We start from the raw sequence: 24,871 nt of genomic DNA, 5'->3' as shown, positions 1-24,871 counted from the left end.
TGAATTGGTAATAAATGGAAATAAGGTCCATCTGCACCCTGCTCCTCAGAGCTCTGAGTGCCACCAAGAATGTTTATTTTATCCCAAGTTTCTGTCTGCTTCACATAACAGGCTTGGACTTTTTTTTTTTTTTTTTCAATTTGATGCTTCAACAAGCCACTGGCTACTTGAAAGTTACTGGTGGGAGTTCACATTTCAGCCTGTTTTTGGAAGTGCCACTGTTAGGTGTTATCTTAAAAGTCTTCCTCTTGCATGTTCAGCCTTCAATGAGATGTTTTGGGTTACTCATGATTGAGTTTTGTGGGTTGCCACTGGTTACCAACAATTTAGTAATAATACAAGCTGTTGGTTCATTAAACTGTTTTTGAAAGAAAATCTATACTAGCTAGCCTATGTTGGCTCCTTTGAGCATTTATTTATTTGTTGTGATCACTCTTGCTTCTTGAGTATGTCTCAAATTAGTAGAAAATTATAAATACACCAGGACTATGGCAGGTCTTCTAAAAACATGATGGATAAACCATTTCTAGGATGGAGCAAAGGAATGTAGCCCCAGGTACTCTAAAGTCCTATACACAGAACACCATCTTTAATCCTGGAGATTCTATATGGCAGGATGACTCCAGGGAGGTGGTAAACATCTTAGATTAACTCTGAAGGCTTAGCAAAAGACAGAGATTAAATCCATGGCCAAGCTGGATCAAGGCCTGCTTCCCTAGGGCTGTGTCCTTTCCATTGGAAAACGATGAAGGGATGGTGCTGAGGATGTGCTACTACCACTTCCATGCACAGCCACCAGTTTGACCCCACTAAGTGGCATCAAAAGATGCACTGGGAAAAGGTAGAAGGGAGTAAAGAAGCAGCAGACAGCTGACTCAAAAATACAGCTGGGAAAGTCCAGCTCTCACAGGCTGCCATCCCCTCTGCAGGTGATTATTGAGCAGCACTGCTGTTATTTTTATTGCTGAAGTTGCAGCCTGGTCCTTGATTGAGAACAAAATTGATATCACTTTCTCTTTCAGCATTTCACATATGCCTGTATGTAAGTATGGATATGTCTGTGTACAGGTACCTGTAAATATGTATATAAATGTATGGATGTGTGTCTGCACCTATAGAGCACTAAGGAAGCAGGAGTCTGAAAGAGGAGTGTGGAACACCACTGAGTGTTCTGGAAGGACAAATTGAATGTGTATGCAAACATCTGACTTTGTTTTGGGGAGGGAGGGCTGCTGTAATCTATCTGGTGTGTTCATTTCAGATGCTTTTCCTCTGCTCAAGCTCAGTCTCTTACTTGCAAGGAAATTCTTCAGAGGGAGGGTTTTGACCAAAGAAACACCAAGTTATCAGCCAAGAGAAGGTGGCTTTCTTCCCAGCCACATGGCACTCTGGCTGTGTACACTCATAAATTGGACGTAGCAAACTACAGATTCTCTCCTACCTCCCACCTCACAACATCTCACTCACTGAGCCTTTTCCTCCCCTTTGCTTCCTCCTGCAGATCCTGAAGAGTAGATCACCTGGATATAAGTACACTTGGACATGTCCAAACAGGGAACAGTGATGGCATGAAGAAGCACCACCCACCTTCTGACAATTGCTTGGAGCAGTTTCTCCAGAGATGCCTCATGATTAGTAAACAGCAGACATATGTTGTGCTCACCACACAGGCTTAAGCTTTAACAGTGTTGGCAGCTCCTGCTCTCCTTCCTCTGGCACCGCTGTGATCCTGATGTCTGCAGCACTGAGTCATGCCACCATGTCTGGAGCAAAGCCCAACGTTCTTTTGTGCACAATGGGAGCAGGACCTTGTGCACTAGTGACCTGACTGCCTGACCATGCTTTGTTGATTGTGTAACTACAGCAGCATCTGTGAGCAAAGCCATGAAGCCAGCAAAGAGCATCCTTTGTGCTGGTGGATACTGGGAGATGCTGCTGCAGGGTGCTGAAATGGGCTGGGTTGGTTTAATCAGTAAAACTGACACTGTTCTTGTCACCCATCTCCACCTCTGCCTCCTATCTTGTATCTGAAGCTCTCTAAGCCAAAGATAGATATTTAGATTGCATCTTGTCCTGAAGAAATCTCTCAGGTGCAACCTTTCTGCAGATTCTCATCCTGTGGTCTTGCCTTACTTAGACAAGTGTAATGATCTCTGAGATTGGCTTATTGTTCCCTCTGACTGAGGTCCCAGCACTGGCTGGGGTTTTCAGCAGCCTGAGTGCATGTTCTCTGATATCTAAAACACAGGGCACTGTCTCTTTGTGCCCTTTCTCATATCCTCCTTACAGTAAAGTTCAAAGGCACTTAATTGCTTTACATTTTTGGCTGCCTTTGAATTTCCTTTGCAAGTTAACAGGTGGCATTTCCCAAATTGTGAGAGATGTGTGGCAGCCAGCCCAGAGAAAGTGGCTGTCACTTCCTCTGCTGTTCCACCCTTGGTGTACAGTGATGTTCCCAAACTATGCCCTCAGACAATCAGCAGAGATCTCTTGCAAGCTGGCTCTGTGGTGGGAATTGCCTGGATGATGGGAGAAATTAATTTCAGACTGAGCTATAAAAATGCTCGAGGTTAGGAGATTCCCAAATGAAGGCACAAAAAAATCTATGGAGGTACCAGGGAATTATGAAATCCTGTCAGATGACAGATGTAATATTAGTCTCTGACCCAGCAAATTATTTGCTGAGTGTCTCAGTTCCCTTGAACTTTGAGACTTTTACAAAGAAGGATTTTTTTTCTTCCCTCTCAGTGACTCTCCAGCACTCCTCATGTATCTTTTGAGGTTAATGCACAATGACATCCTACATTATACAATTAAGTTGAAGCTTTCTGACCCTGGACGTAACAGTTTGGGATTTTTCCTTGCATCTGCTCTTAGGTATCACAACAGCTTGTCATCTGGTTAAAGACACCAGTGCCATTTCTTTAACATCTCCTCATTGAGCCAATACGGCAAAAAAGTCTCACTTCAGAAAGGCTTCTCTCCACTCTCTCTGGGGTGGAAGAGATCCACTGTAAACTAAAGAGGATGTCCCTGTATCCAAACACAGGATCTCACTGCATATGGACCCCTCCTGCTCTTCCCCAAGGATGAGGAGAGAATGACCATGTGGGTAAACTGGTGCTGTCTCAGAGAGAGTAGGTGTTGGAAGCAGTTTCTAGTCATCATGCCACAGGCTTAGAGGATTTTAGATGTTTAAATGATTGTATCTGCTCTGTCAACCAGAGATGTTGCAGCAGGCCATGACAACATCACTTTTCTTAGGAAGACACAGGTGCCTGTTCAGCTCCTCAGTGACTCACAGCTCAGACAATCAGCAAACTGGACCCCTACTAAGGCACAAAAGCAATCACTGGGAGCTTTATCCCCACTCTCATCTGCAGTGAGGCCTGGGTACACCTCCCAAGAATGCAAGCCCCCTTTAGCTTCCTTGATCATCACCCTGGACTGCCATTCCTAGTGCCAGCTCCATGTCACACTGGGGGTTGCTTCAGGATGTGAAGCATAAAAACATCAGCTTTCAGCCAGGTGATGTTTCCAGGAGCACTCCTGCTATGCAGGTCTTTCACACAGTGCTGCTGTTCCTGTTTGCTGTTCACTGAGGGGTCCTGGGGACATGGAAAGCTGAACTCCCTGTGTTTGGAGTGCTATTTTTAAAGCTGGGCGCAAGGGGCCCTATTGTATTTTTAAGGATGCCCTTGTGGGAAAATTTTTCCTAGCTCCAGAGCTGGCTTTTGCCTCTCAGGTTAATATTCAGTCAGCACAATCACCAAAGATAATAAGGCAGAGTCCTCAACCATATGATTAGTTTTAAAATTACATTACTCTTATTGTTGTTAGGCTTGCTTAATGACCTTACAGTACCTGTATTTTCTTTCTAATTTTTTTGAACTCCAGGTATACTTCAAATCAAGGCTAGGAAATACTAGTTCCTTTCCCTTTAAGGGAATAATCTGTGTTTTTTTATTCAATACCATGTACTCCAAAGCTCAGGCTTTATGAGAAAAACTGACTGATTTCCCATGAATCATGCATAATACATATGCAGAAGAGACAATGCAGAGTACATTGCCAGTCTCCAGGTTTAGCTTGTAGCCCAACACTTCGCCATCCAGTGTGGATGGAATCCCTATCCATGGCAGGGGGGATAGAGCTAAATGATTTTTAAGCTCCCATCCCATGAAAATCATTCAATGGTTTTGTGAATTCAATGGCAAAAAACCTGTCAGTGACTACAACAATCTTTTGGGTCCAGGGACAGCATGAGATGGTCCATACAAGCACCTCTCGAGGTAGCTGGACCAGGTGTCCTAGGCTAAGTTTCACTCAGACTAAAGCTTCACATCTACCCCAAAAAAAGTGTCACACAAAGCACCAGTAGCTGTATACCATGTGTTTTAATAAACCGTATAGTTACCAGAAAAATAGGATTGCATGTGTTTGTTCTCCCCACCCTAAAAAAAAAAAGAAGTCAAATTCAGACCAAAATAATGGAAACCTAAAACAAGAGAAAAAAAAAAAAAAAACTGTCTCAGAGCAAAGATGATACACAATACAGACTTGGAGGAAAACATCTTTGATGACATCCTTGTTCAAAGAAACCATGTTTGTAAAACACGAGGCAGTTGAATAATAAAATGGTCATTGATTTGATTGGTTTTCCCTTCTCTGTGTCTATATATATGTAGCTACATATATATGTCTATGCTGTTACACCCTGGGGTGGGACGAAATGGTTAGACAAAAAAATAGTTGACTGCAGGGAAATCTGTAAGACAAAAAACAGTTGAGTCCAGGGAGCAAGTAAAGAAGAAAATAAATGTTCATTTCAGTCAGTGAAGGAAGGACAAGGCTAAATTCCCCTACAATTTACCACTGCTCTGCTTATTGGGGAACAGACTTGTCTCTCCATGGCTATGCTGTGTCCCTGATGCACAGCTGAGCTCTGAGCTGCTGATCTGAGTGGTATTCACTGGTCTGTGTGTGAGCAGGACCCCAGAAATGTATGAAGCATTCCTTTCTCTGGTTAATTCCCATGCTTTACCGTGATTTTTTTTTAAATTAAAAACTTACTAGTAATTCAGTTTGCGTTTTTCCCCAGGTTTCTTGCACTGACTGCTGTGCAGGTCTCCACAGTAAGGTGGAGCCCAGATGAGCAATAATGCCACAGTAAAGTGCTGTAATCACAATGTGACTGGATGGAGGAATTAATTTTACAGCGGGTCTCACGTTACTTCAAAATTGTACTCTGTCTGCAGAGCCAAGTCATGCAGTTGTGTAACCCCAGCTGTTCTTCACTGAGTGGGCCTGTGGGGCACACCTTAATCCAAAAAACAAGGAAAGGAAGTAAAAATGTTTTTAATTTCCTTTTCTCCTTCCATGGAAACCTATCCGAAACAAGAAGAGTAGGTAATACCACTCTACACTGAGGTGTCTGGTTCACCCTTAGGCAAATGAGTCCTGCATTCAAAAGACAAAAGAATCCATGTTTTTCCTCTTGTTTTTATATTGCTCTTTCAGAGAACCAGTCGTTGTCCAGGCTTTCCCAGATCTCAGTGCCGTGCTTAACAAGCAAATTAAGCACAAGCTCATGCTGGCTGCAAAGTTCAGGTGACCAAGAAGGTATTAAGAAAACAGCTCAGTTTGCCCAATGCTTGTAAACACCATATTGAAAAGAAGGCAAAGGCAAAACACCTTTCTCCACACTTCCCCCATCTTCCTTCCCTTTATTTTTTTCTTATTTTCAGTCTTTGTCTCTCTTTTGCTCTTACTTTCCCTTTTTTGTACAGGGGTTGATGAAGATAAGCAAGACTTGTGCATCACAAATGGTGAAACTTCCCCCAGCCCCTCCAGCTTCCCACCCTACAACAATGCACAAGCCCATCTCATCCTGTACCTGCCCCCAGAAAGTGTTTGTCTCTTTTTGGAAAACCACGCAGTCTGATGTGCTGGGGACTTCTGCAGCGCAGGAGCCGGGTTGGCTGGTTCTTCCCCCTTTCCTGAGGCTCATAGATGGTTGTTTTTTGACAGGTAGGCAATAAGAGCCACAGCTACCCCAACATAGATGCCAGTTCCGATTGTGATGGACAGGACAGCCAGGAAGAGAGCTCGCCGGGAGCTGGAGCTTGCGTGGTGGAAATCCCCCTTGGCTACTGCTTTGTTTGTCTGCAAGAGATAGAACAATGCCAGATATTTATTTGTTTCACCTGGAAATAAATGTGTGACTCTAATTTCTTGGCTGAAACAGGATCCTGGGATGTGACAGGTTAAACTGGTCAGCAATCAGACATGTTTTAGTCACGTGAGGTCGTTTGCACAATTGAGACAGTGATGGAAGCAACAGCATCTCAAAGGAGGGTGTCATTTTTATAGACCATTGTGTAGTATCAAGCAGGGACACCTGGCAGGCAGTAAGAAGTCTGTCAGCTACAAGACAGGTCTTGTATAAGCAAATGAGCTCCTTAAGTTCTGAGACAGTCTTTCTTCCCTCATTAGAGTGAGGAATCCTCAATCCACTTTAATTGTATATCTCCACAGATGATTGATGTGCTGGGACACTTTCTTTTTCAGAGACATCTACCACTCTATTTTTGTCTTTGTTTTTTTTGTCTGGTTTGTTTGGTTTTTTTTGTTTGGGTTTTTTAATTTTATTTTTTTGCTACTCAGACCAATTTGCAGCAGCCAAATGACAAGCTTCCACACACTAAAAAAAAAAAACCCAAAAATTCTTTGGCCTTTCTGTCAATGACTTTATTAGGAGAACTGTCTCTTCTTATTCATCAACCTAATTTTTTAAGCATAATGCTTTATGAATATTTTAGGCAGAAACAATATCAAACAACACAGGCGAGGCTGTAGGCTGGAGGGAGCTGTTTCAAAAAAACAGGATAGAAATAACACAGGTTTACACACCTGCTGTTGTGTCCTTTGGTTTAGGTGGTGAAGGATCCTACTCACTCTACAAAGCCTCTCAGCAGGGTAACCAAAGATTTCATTATCTCCCTGTCTGGAACCACCAAAGACTCAAAAGATCACTTTAAAAGATGCCAGGGCTTTTTGGGATCATGTTAGGGTCTCTTAAAAATGTTGGCAAGGAAAGCAGAGAAAGCTTTAGAAAGAGGTGGTCATTCAGTTCCCCTCAGAGACTTTCCTCATGCACCTGCTGCCTACCACAGAACCAGTCTGGATCTGGAAGGTTCCTGTCTACTGAAGTTGGACTGAGGTAAATGCCCAGCAATGAACATAACAGGACTTTTGGATAGACCAAGGTTCAACCCCTCAAATGAAGGGAAAGTTTAAAAAATGATAGAACATTTTCAAATTGGCCTTTCTGAAATGTCACTTCATGTAACGGAAAAATCTGCAACATTTTAGTTGACCTCTTTTAAATGAAGCTTTATAAAGTTTTAAACCAGCATTTCTATACCTAAAAATAGATAGCAAGTCAAAGCCAAAAGAAACCATTAGTCAAAATGTCAAATAATCTGAAAACTTGACAGTATATCTTGATTGCTTCAATAGAAGAGGTTGGATTTACCAAAATTAATGAGTTGAAAGATCCAAAAGGATTCAGAAAGCTGATTTTTCAAATACTAGTAGCCCTTTTCCTGGTAAGATCTCCAGTGTAGCAATAACCCTGCTCAAAAACAACAGTTTTTTTTCCTTGATGACCTCTTTGCAGGACAGCCCTGACCTTTGTGAAAGGATTGGCTATATGGTGAAAATCCAGTTTCTTGTTAAAATGTTCACCCAGCCAAAACCAGGTATCTTGTATTAGTCATGTGCTGCCATGAAGATTTTGAATTATGCAGCTCCAGACATTATGATAAATGAGAGATTTTGCTTGGGGAACACACCTGCGCCTTCACAGAAATTCTAGTTTCCAATAAATTACCTAATCTGAGTGCAGATTTTCCTCTTAACTCAATGCATATTTTGTGATTTAGGAAAATTAAATCCCTCCTGTACGGGATTTTAACTGTAGACTGCATTGGTAAGGGCACATGGAAAGGACAATCCTATAGCTCCCCTTTATTCCGGTAAAAAATATTTACATTGAGATGGAGAAACCAACCACACAGAAGCCAACTTTCATCTGTAACAGAGTAATCTGGAGGAATTTGCTTAGTGATAAGAAAATTCTTTGATGCTTTTTCCTAATTAGTAAAACCCTCACATTGCTACTCAACGTCATTATATGAAAATTATAGCATTTCTGCAGGTTTAAGCTAAAAGGATCTGAAAATACTTACCAAAAAAAATGCAAATAAGGCCAAAAGGAATAGTTTATTGTCTAGCAAATAATGAACAATTTTTCTTTTTTTTCTTTTTTTTTTCTTCTTTTTTTTTTTTTTTTTTTTTTTTTTTACAGGGAACAGCTCTTTGGTGGTTTTGATCACTTTGAGAAAGTCCCTTGGTTTTGGGACAAATCCAACCCTCCCATTTCATATCTGACACAAAGAAATTACATAATTACATCCTGCTGAGTTTTCCATGAGAGATCCCTGTGCTTTGACAAAATCCATGAGGTCAAGAAATGTTTTGTGTAGATCAGAAAGCCACATCACACCCAGATATACCATCTTTTCCATGGCTTTTTCAGCAACATCTGTTTCAGAGAACAGTGTAGCCAAGACTGGTTCAAGAATGAAGACTCAAATGCTCTACCTGCAAGAGTTTGATTCACTACAGACTCATCAAGCTACACCAGGTGTCTTAACCTTTTCTAACATGCTTGAAAGTCGCTGCAAAAGTTAGTGTTCTTTATGAACAAAATTGTGTTTTCTCTGGAGTTTTATAGTACTTCTGTCCACTCACTTCTTCCCTTCCTTGCAAGGCTGTGGCTGGCAGCCAGATGATGGATATAAAAATTTAATGCAGCCTTTGGATAGGAGCAGGGAGCACAGGCTGTGATGAAGGTTGGGTGCTACAAGGCTGAAACAGGGATTTTTGCAAATACCAGCCACCAATCAATCTTCTCTTTAGAGGCTTTGGAAGTAAGCCAGAAAAGTGAGGAGGGGTAGGGGAAGAAGGGGTAAGGAGATCTGGAAAGATTATCTTCTTTTGTTTCACTAAAATAATGAATGTCTTTTTAAGAAACACTTTCAAGGAACTTCCCTGAAGGTTCAAGTTGAGCTTCTGCAGACCAGAGTCAGGGTGTCTCTGGGCTGCAGGTTTTACAGGCCAAGAGAAGATGAATAATGTACCTCCAAGCTGCAAGGCTAAAACATTCTGCTGCATCCCACAGTGACTCATATATCATACTCTCAAAATACCTTCTGGTATGAGTATCTGGAAACAAGAAACACACTGATCACAATTATTAATCATGCCTCATCTCCCTGAGGCTGAAGAGCAGGATTGGTTCCATGCAGGAGAAGAGATTATCCTGACCCCTTTGGTCAGGTGGTGAAAGGATTTCTTTTCACTTCATGGGAACAAAGAGCCAGAAAGGCCAGGGATACACAGGCTCCATGCAGCCACTAGACAGATTCTGAGTTTTACTTCTTCAAGTAACATTAAAAAAAAAACAAACAAACAAAAAAAAAAAACCCACAAAAAAAAAAAAAAGGCACAGAATGAGAAGCATACTGATGTTGCTTCTGCTCCTGTATCTTCTATCTTTCTTCTAGTCAAACACTCTGTCTCCTCTTTTTAACTTGCCTAAACTTGAACTTCTGCATATCTCCAATATTTGGGCAGTAATTCCACCTTCAGGCTTACACCATTTATTTCCACTGACAGTGAGAAAAAGACACCAGAGCCTTTGCTAAAGACATGGATGGGTAAAAGGTGAAGTCAGGATCTGGCTCTGGACCTTGACAATGCCAGCAGGGAGGTGCCAGTCAGCTGGGGAAAGAGTGGGGCTGACAGACACTAGGCACAGGGACTGGGACATGGCAGGATGGTTTTCAGTCCTGAGGAGAGCATCAAAGGGTCTATGCAGTCCAACCAAACAGTTCCACAGGCAGAAATTATGAACTAAATAAAGGACAAATTGCTCTTTGCTCTGCCAGGCATTTGAAAATTGCATTATGCCTGCCATATAATGGAAAGGTCAGCCTGTGGTGGCAAAGAGCTCTTCCAAAGTTCCTGTAATTTCAGCTGGAAGAATGGTCTGAGGAATGGACATGAGTCTCAAACAGACCTCCTCCATCTGGAACTTACTGAGGAAACAATGGGGAGTGAGTGTCACCTGAAGTGCAGGTACTTCCAAACAGATCCAAACAGTTTAAGTCCTTCTGTAGTTTAATTTGACCTTTCTTTATCCAGCCTTTCAAGTGGTATTTCCTGCATTGTGAGCACCTCCTTCTTTTTCCTGCAATACAATGTTAAACTTCCAGCCTTTACAATTTCCTGCCAAGCTCCTGAACAGTGATGTGGCAGGTGAAAAGCAGTGGCCTGAGAAATGGTATTTCTACTGCCACCAAATTAAATTATGCTGAGTTGGTAGAAGGAGAACACTGGGAACAATATTTATTTCTGGAAATCCATGAAAGGTTCAAGAGAATAGAGTGTGAATGGGGAAGGGTGAGGGTGTAAATGAAGACCAGCATGAGTCTGTCTCTTTTCCATGTTCAACTTTTATAAAATCTGTATTTCAGCAATTGGTCCATTTTGGTATCAAAGTATTTCACTGGAATTTGAAAATATTGCATAGGCAAAGACATGATTCAGCCCCTGGCTGGTATTGCCTGTGGCATTTGACTGTGTCTCTGAGTAAAGATAAAACTACAAATGCTGGGGACAGCAGGCATAAAAGACCATAAATGAGCAGAATGCAGAGAGATGTTTTTAGACAAGCTCCACAGCAACAGCTGTTCATTTGATTGCAGTGGAGAGAATGAGACCTCAGCCAGAGACACAAAGGCAGTTCTCTTTTCCTGCCATATACAGGAATTTAGATGTTTATGGTAAAGAAGATTATTTTTCCCTTCCACTTTGCTTCTAGCTCTCAAGCAGATGTTTTGTAATGAAAGAGAAGAAAATTTGAAAAATATGACAGGTGGGAAGCCCAGTTTATACATACAAATTCAGAGACTTACAAGTCCTTGCAGCTGTACAAAGGTTTGCAAGGTGTTATTCACCAACTGCTTATACACAAATATGCTTGGAGAAAGTCTTCTCTCCATTTCACAAGGAAAAGCAGGGCTTTTAGAACCCTGTGATGATCTGGTGAAGGCCCTGCTAGAGGGAGGTTCTGGGGAAAGCTGCATTCATCTTTGTACCTCTAAATTGTTATGTAAAGTTGGTGTAAAGAGCAGATTCTCTTTGTCCCAATCCAAACCTGCTGCTCCTGCCTGCAGTATGTCCACAGGACCAAATGAGAGGGAACCAGCCCTGTGGGGTTTTTTCGGGGTTGGGTTTTTGGTTTTTGGGGTTGGTTTTGGTGGGTTTTTTTTTTTCGTTTTGATTTGGTTTGGGTTGGGGTTTTTTCAGGTTTGTTTGGTTGGTTTGGTTGTTTGTTTTTTCTTTTGGTTACAATTTTTTATCTTTTTCTTTCACTGTGGTTGCTTCTATCTGTCTCTGGTCCTCTTCCTCATTTGCGATGTCAAATGTGTGTGTGCTTTACATTCCTAACAATGTCTCTTCCCTCCAGCATGAGTCACACAGCACGGGAAAGGGTGGAGGATGCTGCTCAGTGCAGCCAGAGAAGATCTCAGTCCTCAGTCCTCACCTCCCACTCTTGGAACAGGCAAGAATGATGGGAGTTTCTGCCTTGGGCACTTTGAGCCACATTTTGGGGAAAAACAAGGGAAAGACAACAGGCACAGTTTTAAAACAGTCTCTGGGGTGGTTTCTCCTCCTGACACAAAGAGATTTGATCAGACACTTAGTTCATCAATTTCCTCACTCACAGGTGTCCCTCCAGAGCTCTAACTAAATCTCTGGGAATTATAAAGTCCCCTAGCATATTAATGATTTTTGAGATAAGATTAATAACTCTGGAGGTAAGGTTCACTCATTTGTTGATCACAGTACCTTTCCCAGCTTTTTTTTTTTTTTTTTGGTATTACAACCACCCATGATTTTCCTATCTGTGATCTGTGTCACACTGTTTATCTCGTCCCAATTTCATGTGTTGAACACTTTCAGAACAGCACTTTCTGAACTGTTATTGGCAGAACCTGGTTTCCTTAGGAAAGTTTGTTTTTTCCCAGAACAAGTTGGGAGTTCCACACCAGTTATATGGAATTGTCCCTGGAGGGCTGCTCCTGGGAGACCAGCCTGCAAAGTCTGCAGTTCCTCTGCTCCTCACTGATGCAGTTTCATTTTTCTGGGGCAGAGATCCATCCCAAGCTATTTCCTGAGAAAAATTTTGCAATTTGATGTGTTACCTATAAGGGTAAGAAGTTATCAGGCACTGTGGACTCTGCAGCACCTGACAGTGAATGTGAGGTAACTTATTCAACTTCCTTTCTGTTTACCTTGTATGAACTCAGCTTTTCAAGAGTCACTGAAGATTAAATGATTCAGATTATCTCTTTCATAGGAAAGCCTTTTCCCCTTTTCCATTCCTCTACTTTCTCAAAGTCCACCAAAAAACCCAACAATGGGGGAAAAAAATATTTTTTTTATTTACATTTTTGTTTTCTTTAAAACTTAATCCTCTTTTCTCCCTCTCTCCTGGAGACACAGCACAAGTGATGCAACTGGGTCCAGCAGGCAGGCACAAGGAGCTTCATGACCAGAGGGGTGATTAACAGGGAACAGTAATTATGGTTTAATAACTCCATGGATTGTGTGATTGGGATATGAAAAAAAATGCCTGACAAAAAAAACCACTGAAAATAAGTTGTTCTTGTGTTCCCAGCACTTTTAATCCATCAGAAAAAATTCTAAGGGCAAGAAGAGCCACAGGCTGTGAGTGTTTTAACCATCTCTTCACTAGGCCAGAATGTTTAGTCAATTTGCTTTATAACTGGAGAGAACACCAGCTAATTAAGAGCCTGATGATCCTGCAGCACTCTTGCCAGGCAAACAACTTCAGCAGGGATACATCCCACTTAGACTCCTGTCTGAATTAACATTAGCAGGCTGCCTTCGATTTCCCGGTGGCCAGGTGTAAGGACATAACACAGTTCCCTGTCTCCCAACACTGTCAAGGCCATGGAAGGAACTTGCCATAAGATAAGTCACCACAGTGGCAACTTGAAATAAGCAGGGGTGGCAGAAATTTATCCCAGAAAGGTGCTAATTCCAGGCCTGAGGGTGTGTCTGACTGGGACAAAACTTCCTCCTGTGGCATGATGTCAGAAAGGAAGCAATTGCTGATACACATATCACCTTAAATGATGGGAATGGCATCTGTGCTCCGTGGATACACAGAACTTGGATTGTACAAAGGTGGAATCCCCAGAAAAACAACTCTCTGGGTCCTGCCCCCCACCAAGAAGGGTGAAGAAAGACCATCAGGATACTTCTGGATCCACAGGTGGTGGTTACCTTTTGCTTGATCTCTCTCACCCTCTCATCTGTTCTATTTCTTTCTACCTCTCTACCTCACATTTACTATTAATTAAAACCTGCATTCTTGACTTTGGCATGTGGTATTATCTGCACATTAATTTGAGCAGGAGCATCTCTCACCCACTGGATCACAACACCAGGAAAAGCTGGAAACTTTCTCCAAAGGTCTGAGACCAAATTCTCCTTTGGATACAATGGAAGAATTAATGTTTTTTCAAAGTGGCTACAAAATGGGGCTCAAAATCACATTGTTTCTGAGCTTACAAGATCCTCTAGAGATAGATCTTTGTCTTTATACACTTCTCACTGGAAAAATCCTGCAAGGAAAGGTGGAGGCTTCAGCAAACTCAGGCTTTGGCAATGTATGCAGATTCCACTAAATGCCTATTTCAACATCAACTGGAGAGAAATCTAACTATATCACAGGGTCACTAGGATACAGAAAGTGTCTACACAGAATATTTGCTGGTTTAATTGTATTGATTTAAGATGAAAATCAGTTTGCACTGAGCTTTTTGTAACGTCCAGCTCTGCAATACATCACTTTGCAGGGTATGAACAAGATTCTTTTTCCTTGTAGAGAAAGACTTTGGTTTTGAAAAGATGCAAGGAGCCTTACTAATGTGTGTCAAGAAGAAAATTACTCAGTTACTCTGGATCTGGTGTTAGAAGGATGCATTTGACATAGCAGGAAACACTGAAGATTGATGATGATAGAGAGGAGACAGAGAAATAGCAGGGAGCCCTAAATTCAACTTCAAAAAACTCCTGGTGGTCTAAAGCCCCCAGGGCAAGTAGGAAGCACCAAGCCTGGCACCACAAAGCCCAGTCCACAAAAAAAAGTAGGGCTGCAGGAGCTTCAGTTCCTTCTGCTCATATCCACAGCCATTTCCCAATAGGAGCAGCACCTGCCTGCTCTCAGTCAGCATTTTCCTGCCTCCTGGCTTTGCTCCCAGCCAGACAACAGCAGCAAACACAGCTGAGTGTCTGGAAATCCATGTTTCAGGTGTCCCAGAGCTCTGGGATTCCTTCTGAGCAGCAACAGAAAACAACCCTGGAAAAAACTGTCTCTTTCTTGCAGACACTTAAGTGGTTGGGTTTTGTTAATTTCAAAAATGTATTGTGTTATATTTCTCTTCTAATTAAAATGATTAACATTTCCCTCCCATATAAAACAAAATGTCTGGATTTTGTCAATTAATTTAATTGCATTAGAAATACTACTGTGACATTCCAGAAAAGAAAAACACAGAAGAAAAGTTTTAAAATTTCTAGAGGAGAAGAAAAGAAAAAGAAGGAGATCTTCTAATAATTTTTTAAAAGTCTAACTCTATTGAAGATTAATCAGAGATAAAGGCAAGGAACTGATGAAAATCTTCATTTCTTTCTGACCAAAAGCAAAAAACACTGTAAAAAATATATTGAATAGAAATGTATGACATCAAAATTATTTTTTTAATTATGGAAATTAATTTTAGGAGTTTCTATACATAATTTGGAACTATTTTTACTGCTTCTGAGCTTTCCTGTGTGTTTATAAAGTTTGCAGATGAAAAGTTTATTTACAATTGAAAAAAAGAATTCATTTTGTTCTGCTTGAAAATGTATTGATATGGTATGCTAAAATATTTCAAAAATATTTTAGGACACCTTCTGATACAATAAATTCCTCAAAGAAACTCTTTTCTGGAACGGTATATATATATAGACACAAAGTCTTAACAAATCAACAAATCTGGTGCATAAATTCCTATCTGCGTGTTTAAGCATTCAGTTTTTAATTGCTTTTCAGTAGTCAACACAGGTTTCTTCTGCATAAATGTGATCTTACTGAGGAATCAACTCCTCTTGTTGAGACTGGCAGGTTTAAGAGAATAAACTCCTGGGAAGAGACGTTCTGGACCTAGGGGATATTTTGTCTCTGCTGCTGACTGCAGACTTGAGGATGTATTTTGGAAAACACAGAGCTGAGAAGGGAGACACTAAGGAAATTATTCCTGTCCAGGATGTTCATTCTGTGGGAGAGACCTGGTAATTGCATTACTTAGTGTGATCACTGCAGTACAAAGAAAACATCTGGCATCCTTCCTGCCTAGTCTCCAAAACTATCCTTGAATGAGGAAAAAAAAAATTAGGAGAAAAAAATGTTCAGTAAGACAGGCACCATACCCAGAGACCCACAAGCACCTGCCAGTGCCAGCAGCACAGGCTGCAGAAACTGGAGCACGTGTTCTGGAATCTCTGGGTTCAACTCCCTGCTCAGCACAGGAAGACTCAACAAGATCCCATTTTTCACAATGGGAAAATTTCACCAGCTGACCTGGAGCAATTAATTGCCATGCATCACCACCGGCCGTTGGCATGGAAATTGAAGGTCGAACCTTGTGTTAAGCTGTCAGCACCCTGAAATTACTGCTCTGCCTTTCCTATGACTCAGCAACTGCAAGACAAGAACTCCATGTTCTCCAGCAGAAACACATCCCAGAGTTGTCATGCCAGCTGATATCAGCCGCTCATCTCTTGTAAACAAAAGCCCTCCCTCATACAACTGCAGCACTAAGAGACAGGCGCTGCTGGGTTTCAATGGGCAGGGTTTGCCCCAGTGTGGGTGTCATTCAAGGAGATCTATCTCTTCCCCCACAGAAGAGCTGAGTTGTAGGTGTGCAGAAGACAGTCAGGTGTGTAGCTGCAAGGAGCCCAGTAGCACCAAGAGCCAGCCAGGAAGGCTTTGCTCTTCCTTCCACTGAGCAGAGAGCAGGGCAGAGAGCTGGTGATAAGTCAGGGCAGTTCTCCAGAAACGATGCTGTTGAAGAGTGAGTCACCTGCCCGAGTACAAAGAACAGCTTCTCCCAACATTTGTCTGCCTGCATCACAGGGAGAGCAGAGACACCCCTCCAACAGCAGGGCAATGAGAAAAAGAGTAAGTGAGGGAGCCCTGCAGGTCTTGTAGCACAGAGCTGCTGGTTTAAGTTCTATGATTTCATGAACATCCTTCTAACATGCCTCCATCATGCCTGAGTCAGCTTCTGTTCTTGACCTCAGGAAGAAAGCAAACTGCCTTGAGGCACAGGATCTCCAAGGATTCTCTGACTCTGGTGCTCTTTTCATCCAGCACCTCAGTAATGCCTGCTGTAGCCACCTCATATATTGTTTTCTCCATGCAGCCTTGCTCCCTGAATCTCCTGTCGCTGTACTAAGAGAAAGGAGTACAATGAAGCAGTGCTGCAGCACTTCCTATGTTGGCACTCTGGGATCGCTTCATTTCTGTTTTCCAGGATATTTGCTGCTTTGATCGTTGCTGGTGGAAGAAAGAGACCATCCCCAGAGTCTCTTCTCCCTTTAACAAACTGCTCCACAGGAGCAGGGGTTTTCCTCAGTGGAAGCCCATTAGTACACAAACATAAGTCCTCATTGCCCAACAGGGAGGGCAGAGATTGCTAACAAGGATATTTCTTCATGTTTTCACTAGTCATTAACAACCTGCTCAAGTTTTTTAATATAAAATTATTCCAGTGTATATAAACAAAACCTCTCATTCTTTTGCAAACATATAGGAATTATCTCCTCATCTGTGATTTAACTGGCCTGGCTGTTTATGCCAAGAGAAGTGAATAACAGGAATGAAGGGCTCTGCTCTCCAGCCTGTTGGCTTGTCTAGCAGCAGGTGGGTCAAGCCTGAGCAGCAGCTGCTGCAGCTCCCTGTGTGCAGGGCTGTTTGTCTGCGTCCCTGCCTGCACGTCCTGCATGGAGGGGATGGCTAGGCAGAGGCAAGAATGCACAAACACGTTCCCTGCAGGAGCAGCACATCCATATGGTGCTTGTGTGAAGAGGGATAAAAGCCTCAGCAGGACACCCTGGCTGAGCAGAGGACTCATCCTGTCAAATTCAAAGCTCAGGAATCAGTGCAGGCCTCGTCCTCATGGTGAAAGGATTTTGTTTCTTGTTACCCTGTCCCTTTCTTTTAAGGTATGGGGAGCAGGGTGGACTACCCTGGGCATCTGGCAGGATGGCAGCATCTAGAAAGGAAATATCCTTCCACACATCAGTAAGTTCCTTTATTTGGGCCGTCTCGTGTCCAAGATCACTCCGTCACACACAGTCAGGAAGAGGAGTGCTTCAAGTTTGCTTTTGTTCTTCCTGCAAAACCCAGCTGAAGACTCTCCTTCCTTGTTAAATACAGGATGCCACTTTTCCTGGCAGTGATCACATGCCAGACTGCCACAGCAAAAATGTCCATCTACCAGCTGAGACACTGAGAGTGCACGAGTCATGGGCTTCAGCTCAGCCTGGGGAAGGCTGGGAACCACTGTGCCTTAGGATCTGACAGCTCACAGGATACATATCTTGGATTTGCTTGTTGCCAGGGTTTTCCCAAGACCTCAGCCAGCTGGGAACAGATGGAAGGGGCAGTCAATGATAAGTATTTTTTAAAATCCACCTCCTGTGTGGGTTCCTAAGCAAGAGCAGAGTAGTGAAGGAATATCTGCTCTGCCTCTGGGGACCAATTTCTCAGAAGTTGTTCAGAGTGATTCTTACCTATTGTGGTGATAAACAGACCTGTCTGATTCACTCAGTTGCAGTTTTACACAAAAGGCTATGGAATATGGTGGGCCCCATCCAAGGCAGCAGCAAGTTGAGCAAGGTGAGAGTCTGGATGCAAAGATACAAACAGTGTGGATGCTTAACCTTCCACAGTGCAGATGTGGAGCTACAAAAGGAGAGTTACTCAGTGAGGCCCAAAACCTATCCTAGTCTGATGTAACTGTTGCATTCATCCATCAGAGGATTCCAGCAGGAAGTCATGCAAGTGGAAAAGGATTTGACGATTAATTATTTCAGAGTTTGCTTGTTTGCTTCTCCTTCCTCTTCCCTCTGTCTTTCCCTGTCATGTCTCCGCCTCACTGAGCTAATACATGTTTCATGACTGAAATACATTGTCTCTGAAAATTTGCCACTGAAATATTCATGAACAACAGTTTTAATTATTTGCTCAGTGCTTAATGACTTCATGGCAGCTACTCTGCCAGAGGCTTAAAACCACTGCCTGCCTTGGTGACCAGTACTTTCCTATTGTTGCCTTCTCCTTCTCTGTGTCTCACTTTTTTTAAACTGTAAGTCCTCAGGGATGTGTTGAAGCATTTTTCTTAATATTTCCAAGGTTTTTGATTTGTAGAACTCCTAGGAAAATAGGGACCCTTTTCCTGGACAAATGCTGGTGGCAGTAAAAGAGACACAAATGTAATCAAGAGCATCTTAGTGACACAAAGACAACTGTTCACACTTCTCTCTTCCACTGAAAAATAGCAGAAGGCCCCAACATTTCTTGGAACAAGATACAAATATTATTACAGTGTGGCCCTTTGAGGCCCTCTGTTGCCCTTCACTTCAGAGAGGAGGTTCTCACAGCAGCAAGGATGCCAACTCCAAAAACACTCTAAGGTAAAGATATATTGCACTTGTAATTACATTTCTGTCTCCCTCTACAGAAAAGCTGTCTGTTGCTGGAGGAGATATTTCCTTGTTGCAAAAGTAATTGTTCCTGCTCATTCGAGTGATTTGTTGATTATTGTGCCAACAGCAGCATCATAAGTACAACGTGCAGAGATAGGAAATCACCCTCCCAGGGCACAGCTCCGCCACTCCTGATGGCACTCCTGCAGGACTCTGTCCTTGACTCCCTCAGCAAACATCTCAGTGACATTTCCAACCTGCTGCTGAGACAGATGTAAAATGTGCTCTGTGATGCCTGCATGCTGGGGGCTGAAGAAGAGTATCCACCTGATGATACCCGTTCAGGGAATGTCAGCAAATACGTCCCACAGGCAAGCACCAGCCAGAAAGGGGGCCTTCAAATGTCCAGAGACATCTGGGATGATGGGGAAGGAGGGGAGCCCAGGAAAGGGGAAGTTTTGATGCCAGAAGGCTTCCTGACATCCCTGGGAGGTGGTGTGGAACAGCCACAACTGCTGGTGATTTTGACAGCCCTGGGCAGCAGGACAGATTGGCAGTGGTGTGCACTGAATTCTGCGTGCGACTCCAGAGCGGGCTGGATGTGGTGCTTGATCTCTTCTCTGTGCCATCTCCCCTCTTGGGCAGATTGATACTTCCTTCTCCAGCTCAGTGTTAGGCAACATGCCAAAGAGCACTGGGAAGGGGAAAGAGGATGATAAGGAGAAAGGTAAGAGACCCTGGTGCAATGAAGAGTCAAGAATAAATAGCTGGAGAACTCAAGCAGCAATCTTTAGTGACCTTTCACTTCTGTGGAATTTGAAATTTATTGCCATTTGTGTGTTTTATTCAAAAATCTCCTCTTGGCAAATTCAACAGAACATGAAGGCCTTCATAACACAGAGTGAGCTGGCAAGGGTGCTTTGATTCAGAAAAGCATTGAAAACTTGGTCAGATCTGACTTTTACCCCATTCTTACAGCAACCTTCCTAAAACCATGATAATTCCTTTCTCTGTAGCTCCAGAGGCCAGTGGTAGAAGTGTTATCCTGCCCTTGCCTTAATACTGATTAATTGACCTATGTGTTGAGCTAAATAATTTCTGTGAAGAACTGAAGAAATTGCAAGAAGTGGCACTGTGTCTGCCAGTGTCAGCTGATCCCCATGCGGAGCGGAGGTGGCATTCGTGTTTTGCAAATGGGCCTGAGCTGCAGCTCTTCTCACTGCTAAGCTTCTTTTGAAACTTTCTGCAACAGCTTTTTTACACCCACCCACGCAGAGAATGACATGCTCCCAGGGCTGCACGGGGAACTTAGCAACATTCTCCTGCTAAAAAGACACACAGGTAGCAACAGCAGTCAGATCTGAGGCACCTCTCAGTGCCTGCACCTCCTCTCCTCCCTGCCTGCCACTCCACAACTACAAGAACACTTTCATACCTTGTCAGGGGTCTTGCTTCAAAGAACACAATCCACCCTTTGCATCCATCATCTCAGAGTGCAAGCTAAGGGGCAAAGCAAGATCTCAGGCCACGCAGCAGGGCCAAGGACTGCTTTGGGTCCCCCAGCTCCAGACTCGAGCCTGGGTGACCTGCTCTTCCTGTGGTTGGTATTCCACCATAAATGGGTGGAAATTAAGTTCTCAAGAGCAAAAACACTTGGTGACAAGGCACAACTGCAGCTGGGAGAGCATAGAGATGCAGTAAAGCATCAGCCTAACCTGCACTGAGGTTTGTCCCTGTCCTTAGAGTGCAGTGGCATAGAGAGGCTTTCTCAAGTTCCTCCCATAAACACAGAGGTGAGGACATCCTCCCGCAGCAGACAAAGAGAGAGAAAGGATCAACGCACACCAACTCTCTTAAGAGGTCTGGACAAATGTGGCTCAAAAACCCATAGAATTCCCCATTGCAGACCCTTCTGAGAGACAGCAGGAGTGAGATATCCTTGTGGGATAACAAAAAAATTGCAAGAAGTTTGAGGAAGAGGACAGGAAGGCAGACTTTGCATTTGTGGTAGATATTACTGACCTCAGTGGGACAGACCTGAGGTGGTCCAAGGACAAGCTCCAGACAAGTTTGCTTCTGTGGTTCCCTTCTATGAAACAAGATCCAGTGCTCACGCTACTTTGTTCGTACTGAAGTAAAGGATTGACTAGAGTATTCTCATGACAGATATCTTGCTATGAATCCTTGGAAATCTCATCTCTAATGCTGCCAGGCTTGGAGGAGAGACCACTCTTTGGGATCCAAAAATGCTGAAGATCACTGCTTGCTCCATTAGCAGTACTGCTGTTCCTCAGCAAGTCTGAGGCTGGAAAAATGAGCTGCATAACATCAAAGAACGGACTCTTGAAGGGACAGTAAGTTTTCAGCAGTGGGAAACACCCCAGAAAGTGTAAAAAGGCTGGGAAAGTGCACTAAGCTATTTCCTCTAAACAGCCTTCTAGTCTTCAAGGAAGGTTGCCATGGAAAAAGAACAATTTAGAGATCTCAGATCCCCTTTGTTTGTTTTGTTACTTTGTTCATTCCTTTGTGCAGTGAAGATCCCAGCAGAACTATCAGGCTGGCTGACATAGTCAGTGACAGATCTTATATATTAATAAACAGATCTGCCTTCTGTAGTTTGGAGCAACCTTCCAGAGAGGGGTGCTCTGAAAGCAGCTGTTTGCTTGTATGATCTGGTTGAAGAGGATGTCAAAACGATGTGCAGGATCCAGAATTGGCACAAGAGGGTGATGAAAATAGCTGTGACTGCTGGCAGAGCACAGATTAAGAGTGCTCGGGTTCTAAGTGGATAAGTTTCAATGGAGGAAATAGCTGTCAGCTGACACAGACATAGAGCCCCAGCATCCCAGGAATACTGAACCCAGGGGGAATTTTTCACAACCCTTTCTTCACCAGTAAACTTGCAAGGCAGAACCTGAGCTTTACAGAAACAACCAGCAGGGTCTGGCTGGGAAATTTTTCTCTGTGTGTTTTCTGTTTGTTTGCCTGTATTATGACATTTGAGAGAATGGGACTCCCTGTGAAAATTTTCTTGGGGAAACGTAAAACTGTTCTGTGAAAAGGGAAATATTTTTGTTCCAATTCTCTGCTGTGGCTCAAAGGCAGCTCACCAGGATGCTCCTGCAGGGACTCCTACCACCACTAAAGAATACAAATAAAAACCAGGGTTGCAATTCTGTATGTTCTATTTAAGTTCTTTTTTTCTGCAGGGAACGGAAATAAAAGGAAACAGTCTGCTTTTGGACCAGCTGTCAACCCCTTTTGGTGGGGTTGACAGCCTCTTAGAATGAATTTGTAACTATTCTTAGATAAATGTAACTATATTAAAAATGTACCTATTTTTAGATATTTACTTTAGATTTACTGAGTATTAAGAAACACCTGAAATTCTTCTTCCTGCTGGTGGAGACTACTGATTATTTTCAAAGTGTAGAGGAGTTAACAAAATAAACCAGAAAATAACTAAATATTAGTCTAAAAATATGCAGACTTAATCTCTGCAATCCTAAAAAGCAGTAGGGTCACCATCTAGGAAACTCACCAAAATATTTTAAATGTGACATCAGACCAAGCGAACACAAACACAAGACAAATTGTTGTGACAGAGATCTCATATGACTTCACCAGCTGAAGGACACAAAAGTTGCATGAAGAAGTGAGAAATCATACAAAATGGACATTATACCTGAAAGCAAAGGAAGCATGCAATGTTTCATGGATATCAAGCATAATTCAGAAGGAACCAGCCAGGAGTCTTGATATGTCCCATTACTCAGAAACAAAGTATAGACCTTAAGTAGAAAATTAAATCCTAGAGCATTAAATGCACCCATTTATGGGAAATGGAGACCTCTTATCTCATAATGCAGGTTTTCCAGAGCTGCAAAGTGATTTCTAATAATCAGTCCCACCTCTCTCCCATTTCTTCAAGAAAAAGCATAGAAATGTCAGAGCTGGAATTTGATCCCAAGGAAGATTTTTGAAGTCTGGAAAGACCTCTTAGGTTGAAAAATTAGAGTTTGGTTGTTTTTTGGTTTTTTGTTTTCTCCTGTTGAAGGAGAAATTAATGGTGGGAGGAAAGAGGCTCCAGGTATTTGCTGCCAACACTTTTCTACTCTTTGAAGAAATGAGCTACCTTTCAAAGTCAGGCCTACTCACCTGCCTCGGTACCTTTGAAAGAATGTTGGCATTACATTTTCTAATAAAGTTGGCTAGGAGACACAGACAGGACAGTACTCACCAACCCCAAGTCTGTAAATAAGATCATTGGGAAAAGACTGCAAATGCACTAGATATCAAAGTAGCCAGTAAACTAATTTAAGAAGAAGATTGATTGCTGCTGTGTGAAGTTAAAAATTACTATGCTTTTTTTTCCCCACTGAAATTAGTCACAGAGAAGAGGCATGTTAATAAATCAGTTCTGGTGCGTAGCAAACAGGCATAAGGAAAAGTAATTAAAAGCTTGTAGAGATCTTAATCTGTGTCTATAAATGCTGCAAAGCCATTCCTGACTGCTCATCTAAACCTTTTGCCCATCTCTGCCCAGGTGAAGTGATACTGCATTTCACTTTTTTTACCTCTAGAAAGGTTTTTCTGAAATCAAACACATCTCACTGGACTGAGAGTGTTTTAGTCATCCTGAAGAGTGTGTGGAGAAGAACAGAAATACTTCCTGCCTTTCCCATGCTTGGAGAGCATTCCTGACTTTGTCCTTGTTCAGCTCTTCTCCACACTTTTTCCCTGCTCTGCTCTGCAGCACCGAGGAGCCTTAGCTGGCCTTCAGACATTGAATTTAATGATCCTGGTAACTGTGCCACACAATAGAAGTGCAGACAAAAGGAAGAAGGAAGAGCTGGCACAGGCAGAGATGTATTGTGCTGAATTTTACGTCAGGACCAGAAGGGTTTTTATTATATGATTCTCTTCTTTACAGCTCCCAGCAGAGCAGCAAGTGCACAGATAGGCTGTAAACCCATACAGTGCAGGCTGCATAAATCACAAATATAAAGCCATGTAATATTCCCTCCTGGTGATCCAGCCCCATCAGCCCTGTCAAAACCAGGGGGGCCCATTATTGCTTTTGGTGGCATGTCTCTGACATGCAGAGATAAGAGAAGAATCAAGAGGGGGCACAACTAGTGGAAGAAACCAAGGGTACTGGGGATTCCCAAAACAAGATCAATATATCCCAAATATAAGGAGACTTACTCAAGAAATTTTATGAGGCCATGAAAAAACAGATTTAAGACCTCAAGACCTTTATTCCTAGCTGAGATTTTGCACCAGAAATGAGATCCCTACCCTTCACTGTACAAAAATGCCCCTTCCACATACATCCCGACACTCAAGGAAGCAGATGGAATGGCTGTGAAAGATGCTGTTTGAAGATGTTTCACTAGGGGATAAAAAACCCCAACTGTTTTGTGAACTAATGAGCAGCCCTGGCAGCTGAAATGATCAGTGGCACATAATTTCATGTCAAGAAACATTTGCCTCCTGACAGCCATATTAATAGTGTCCAAATGGGTGTTGATATGGTAATCTTTTTCGGGTAGGTATAGAGATATTTCCACAGGCAGACAGGTTGCAGGCTAATAATGATCCTTCCTTGCTGGGGCTCAGAGGCAGCGAGCTCTCCCAGAGATCCCCATCACAGACAACTAATCAGAGAAGTCAGGCATCCATGTGGAGAGGGAGCAGCAGAATCCCAGTCACTTGTGCTCCAGAGGAAAGGATTAGCCCATGTCCACAAGCTGCTGAGGACACAGTGAAAATGTTCCTGGGAGCTGAGCAGACAGATGCCATGGGAGATGGATTGGGTCTTCACGTGATGCCCTGAGGATAATGATTTCCTGCGGCTTCTCACCATGTTAGAGAACACAGGTGCCATAAAATAAGTTGAAAAAGTAGCTGTCCAGCAGTGTAGGTGATGGTGTTTGCTCATGCAGAG

At 42.7% G+C, this 24,871-nt stretch overlaps 1 protein-coding gene across 2 annotated transcripts in view; it reads right to left on the bottom strand.

Moving 5' to 3' along the window:
• The window catches only part of SYNDIG1 (synapse differentiation inducing 1), a 55,770-nt gene that overhangs the window by 2,604 nt on the left and 28,295 nt on the right, over window positions 1–24,871 (bottom strand). Inside the window, exon 4 of one of the 2 annotated variants that reach the window (XR_013339657.1) lies at window positions 5,897–6,165. Coding sequence is in view for 1 of the 2 variants with exons in the window: in XM_021540260.3 (XP_021395935.1) it covers window positions 6,007–6,165 (159 nt within the window). In the remaining variant the exon portion in view is untranslated. Of the gene's footprint in view, window positions 1–4,378; window positions 6,166–24,871 lie in introns of those variants that run through there. The other variant, XM_021540260.3, reaches the window with a different exon arrangement.

The sequence above is a fragment of the Lonchura striata genome, chromosome 3, assembly GCF_046129695.1.
Source record: "Lonchura striata isolate bLonStr1 chromosome 3, bLonStr1.mat, whole genome shotgun sequence".
NCBI lineage: Eukaryota > Metazoa > Chordata > Aves > Passeriformes > Estrildidae > Lonchura > Lonchura striata.
The sequence above is the reverse complement of the archived record's forward strand: the minus strand, read 5'-3'. Positions and strand labels throughout refer to the sequence as shown.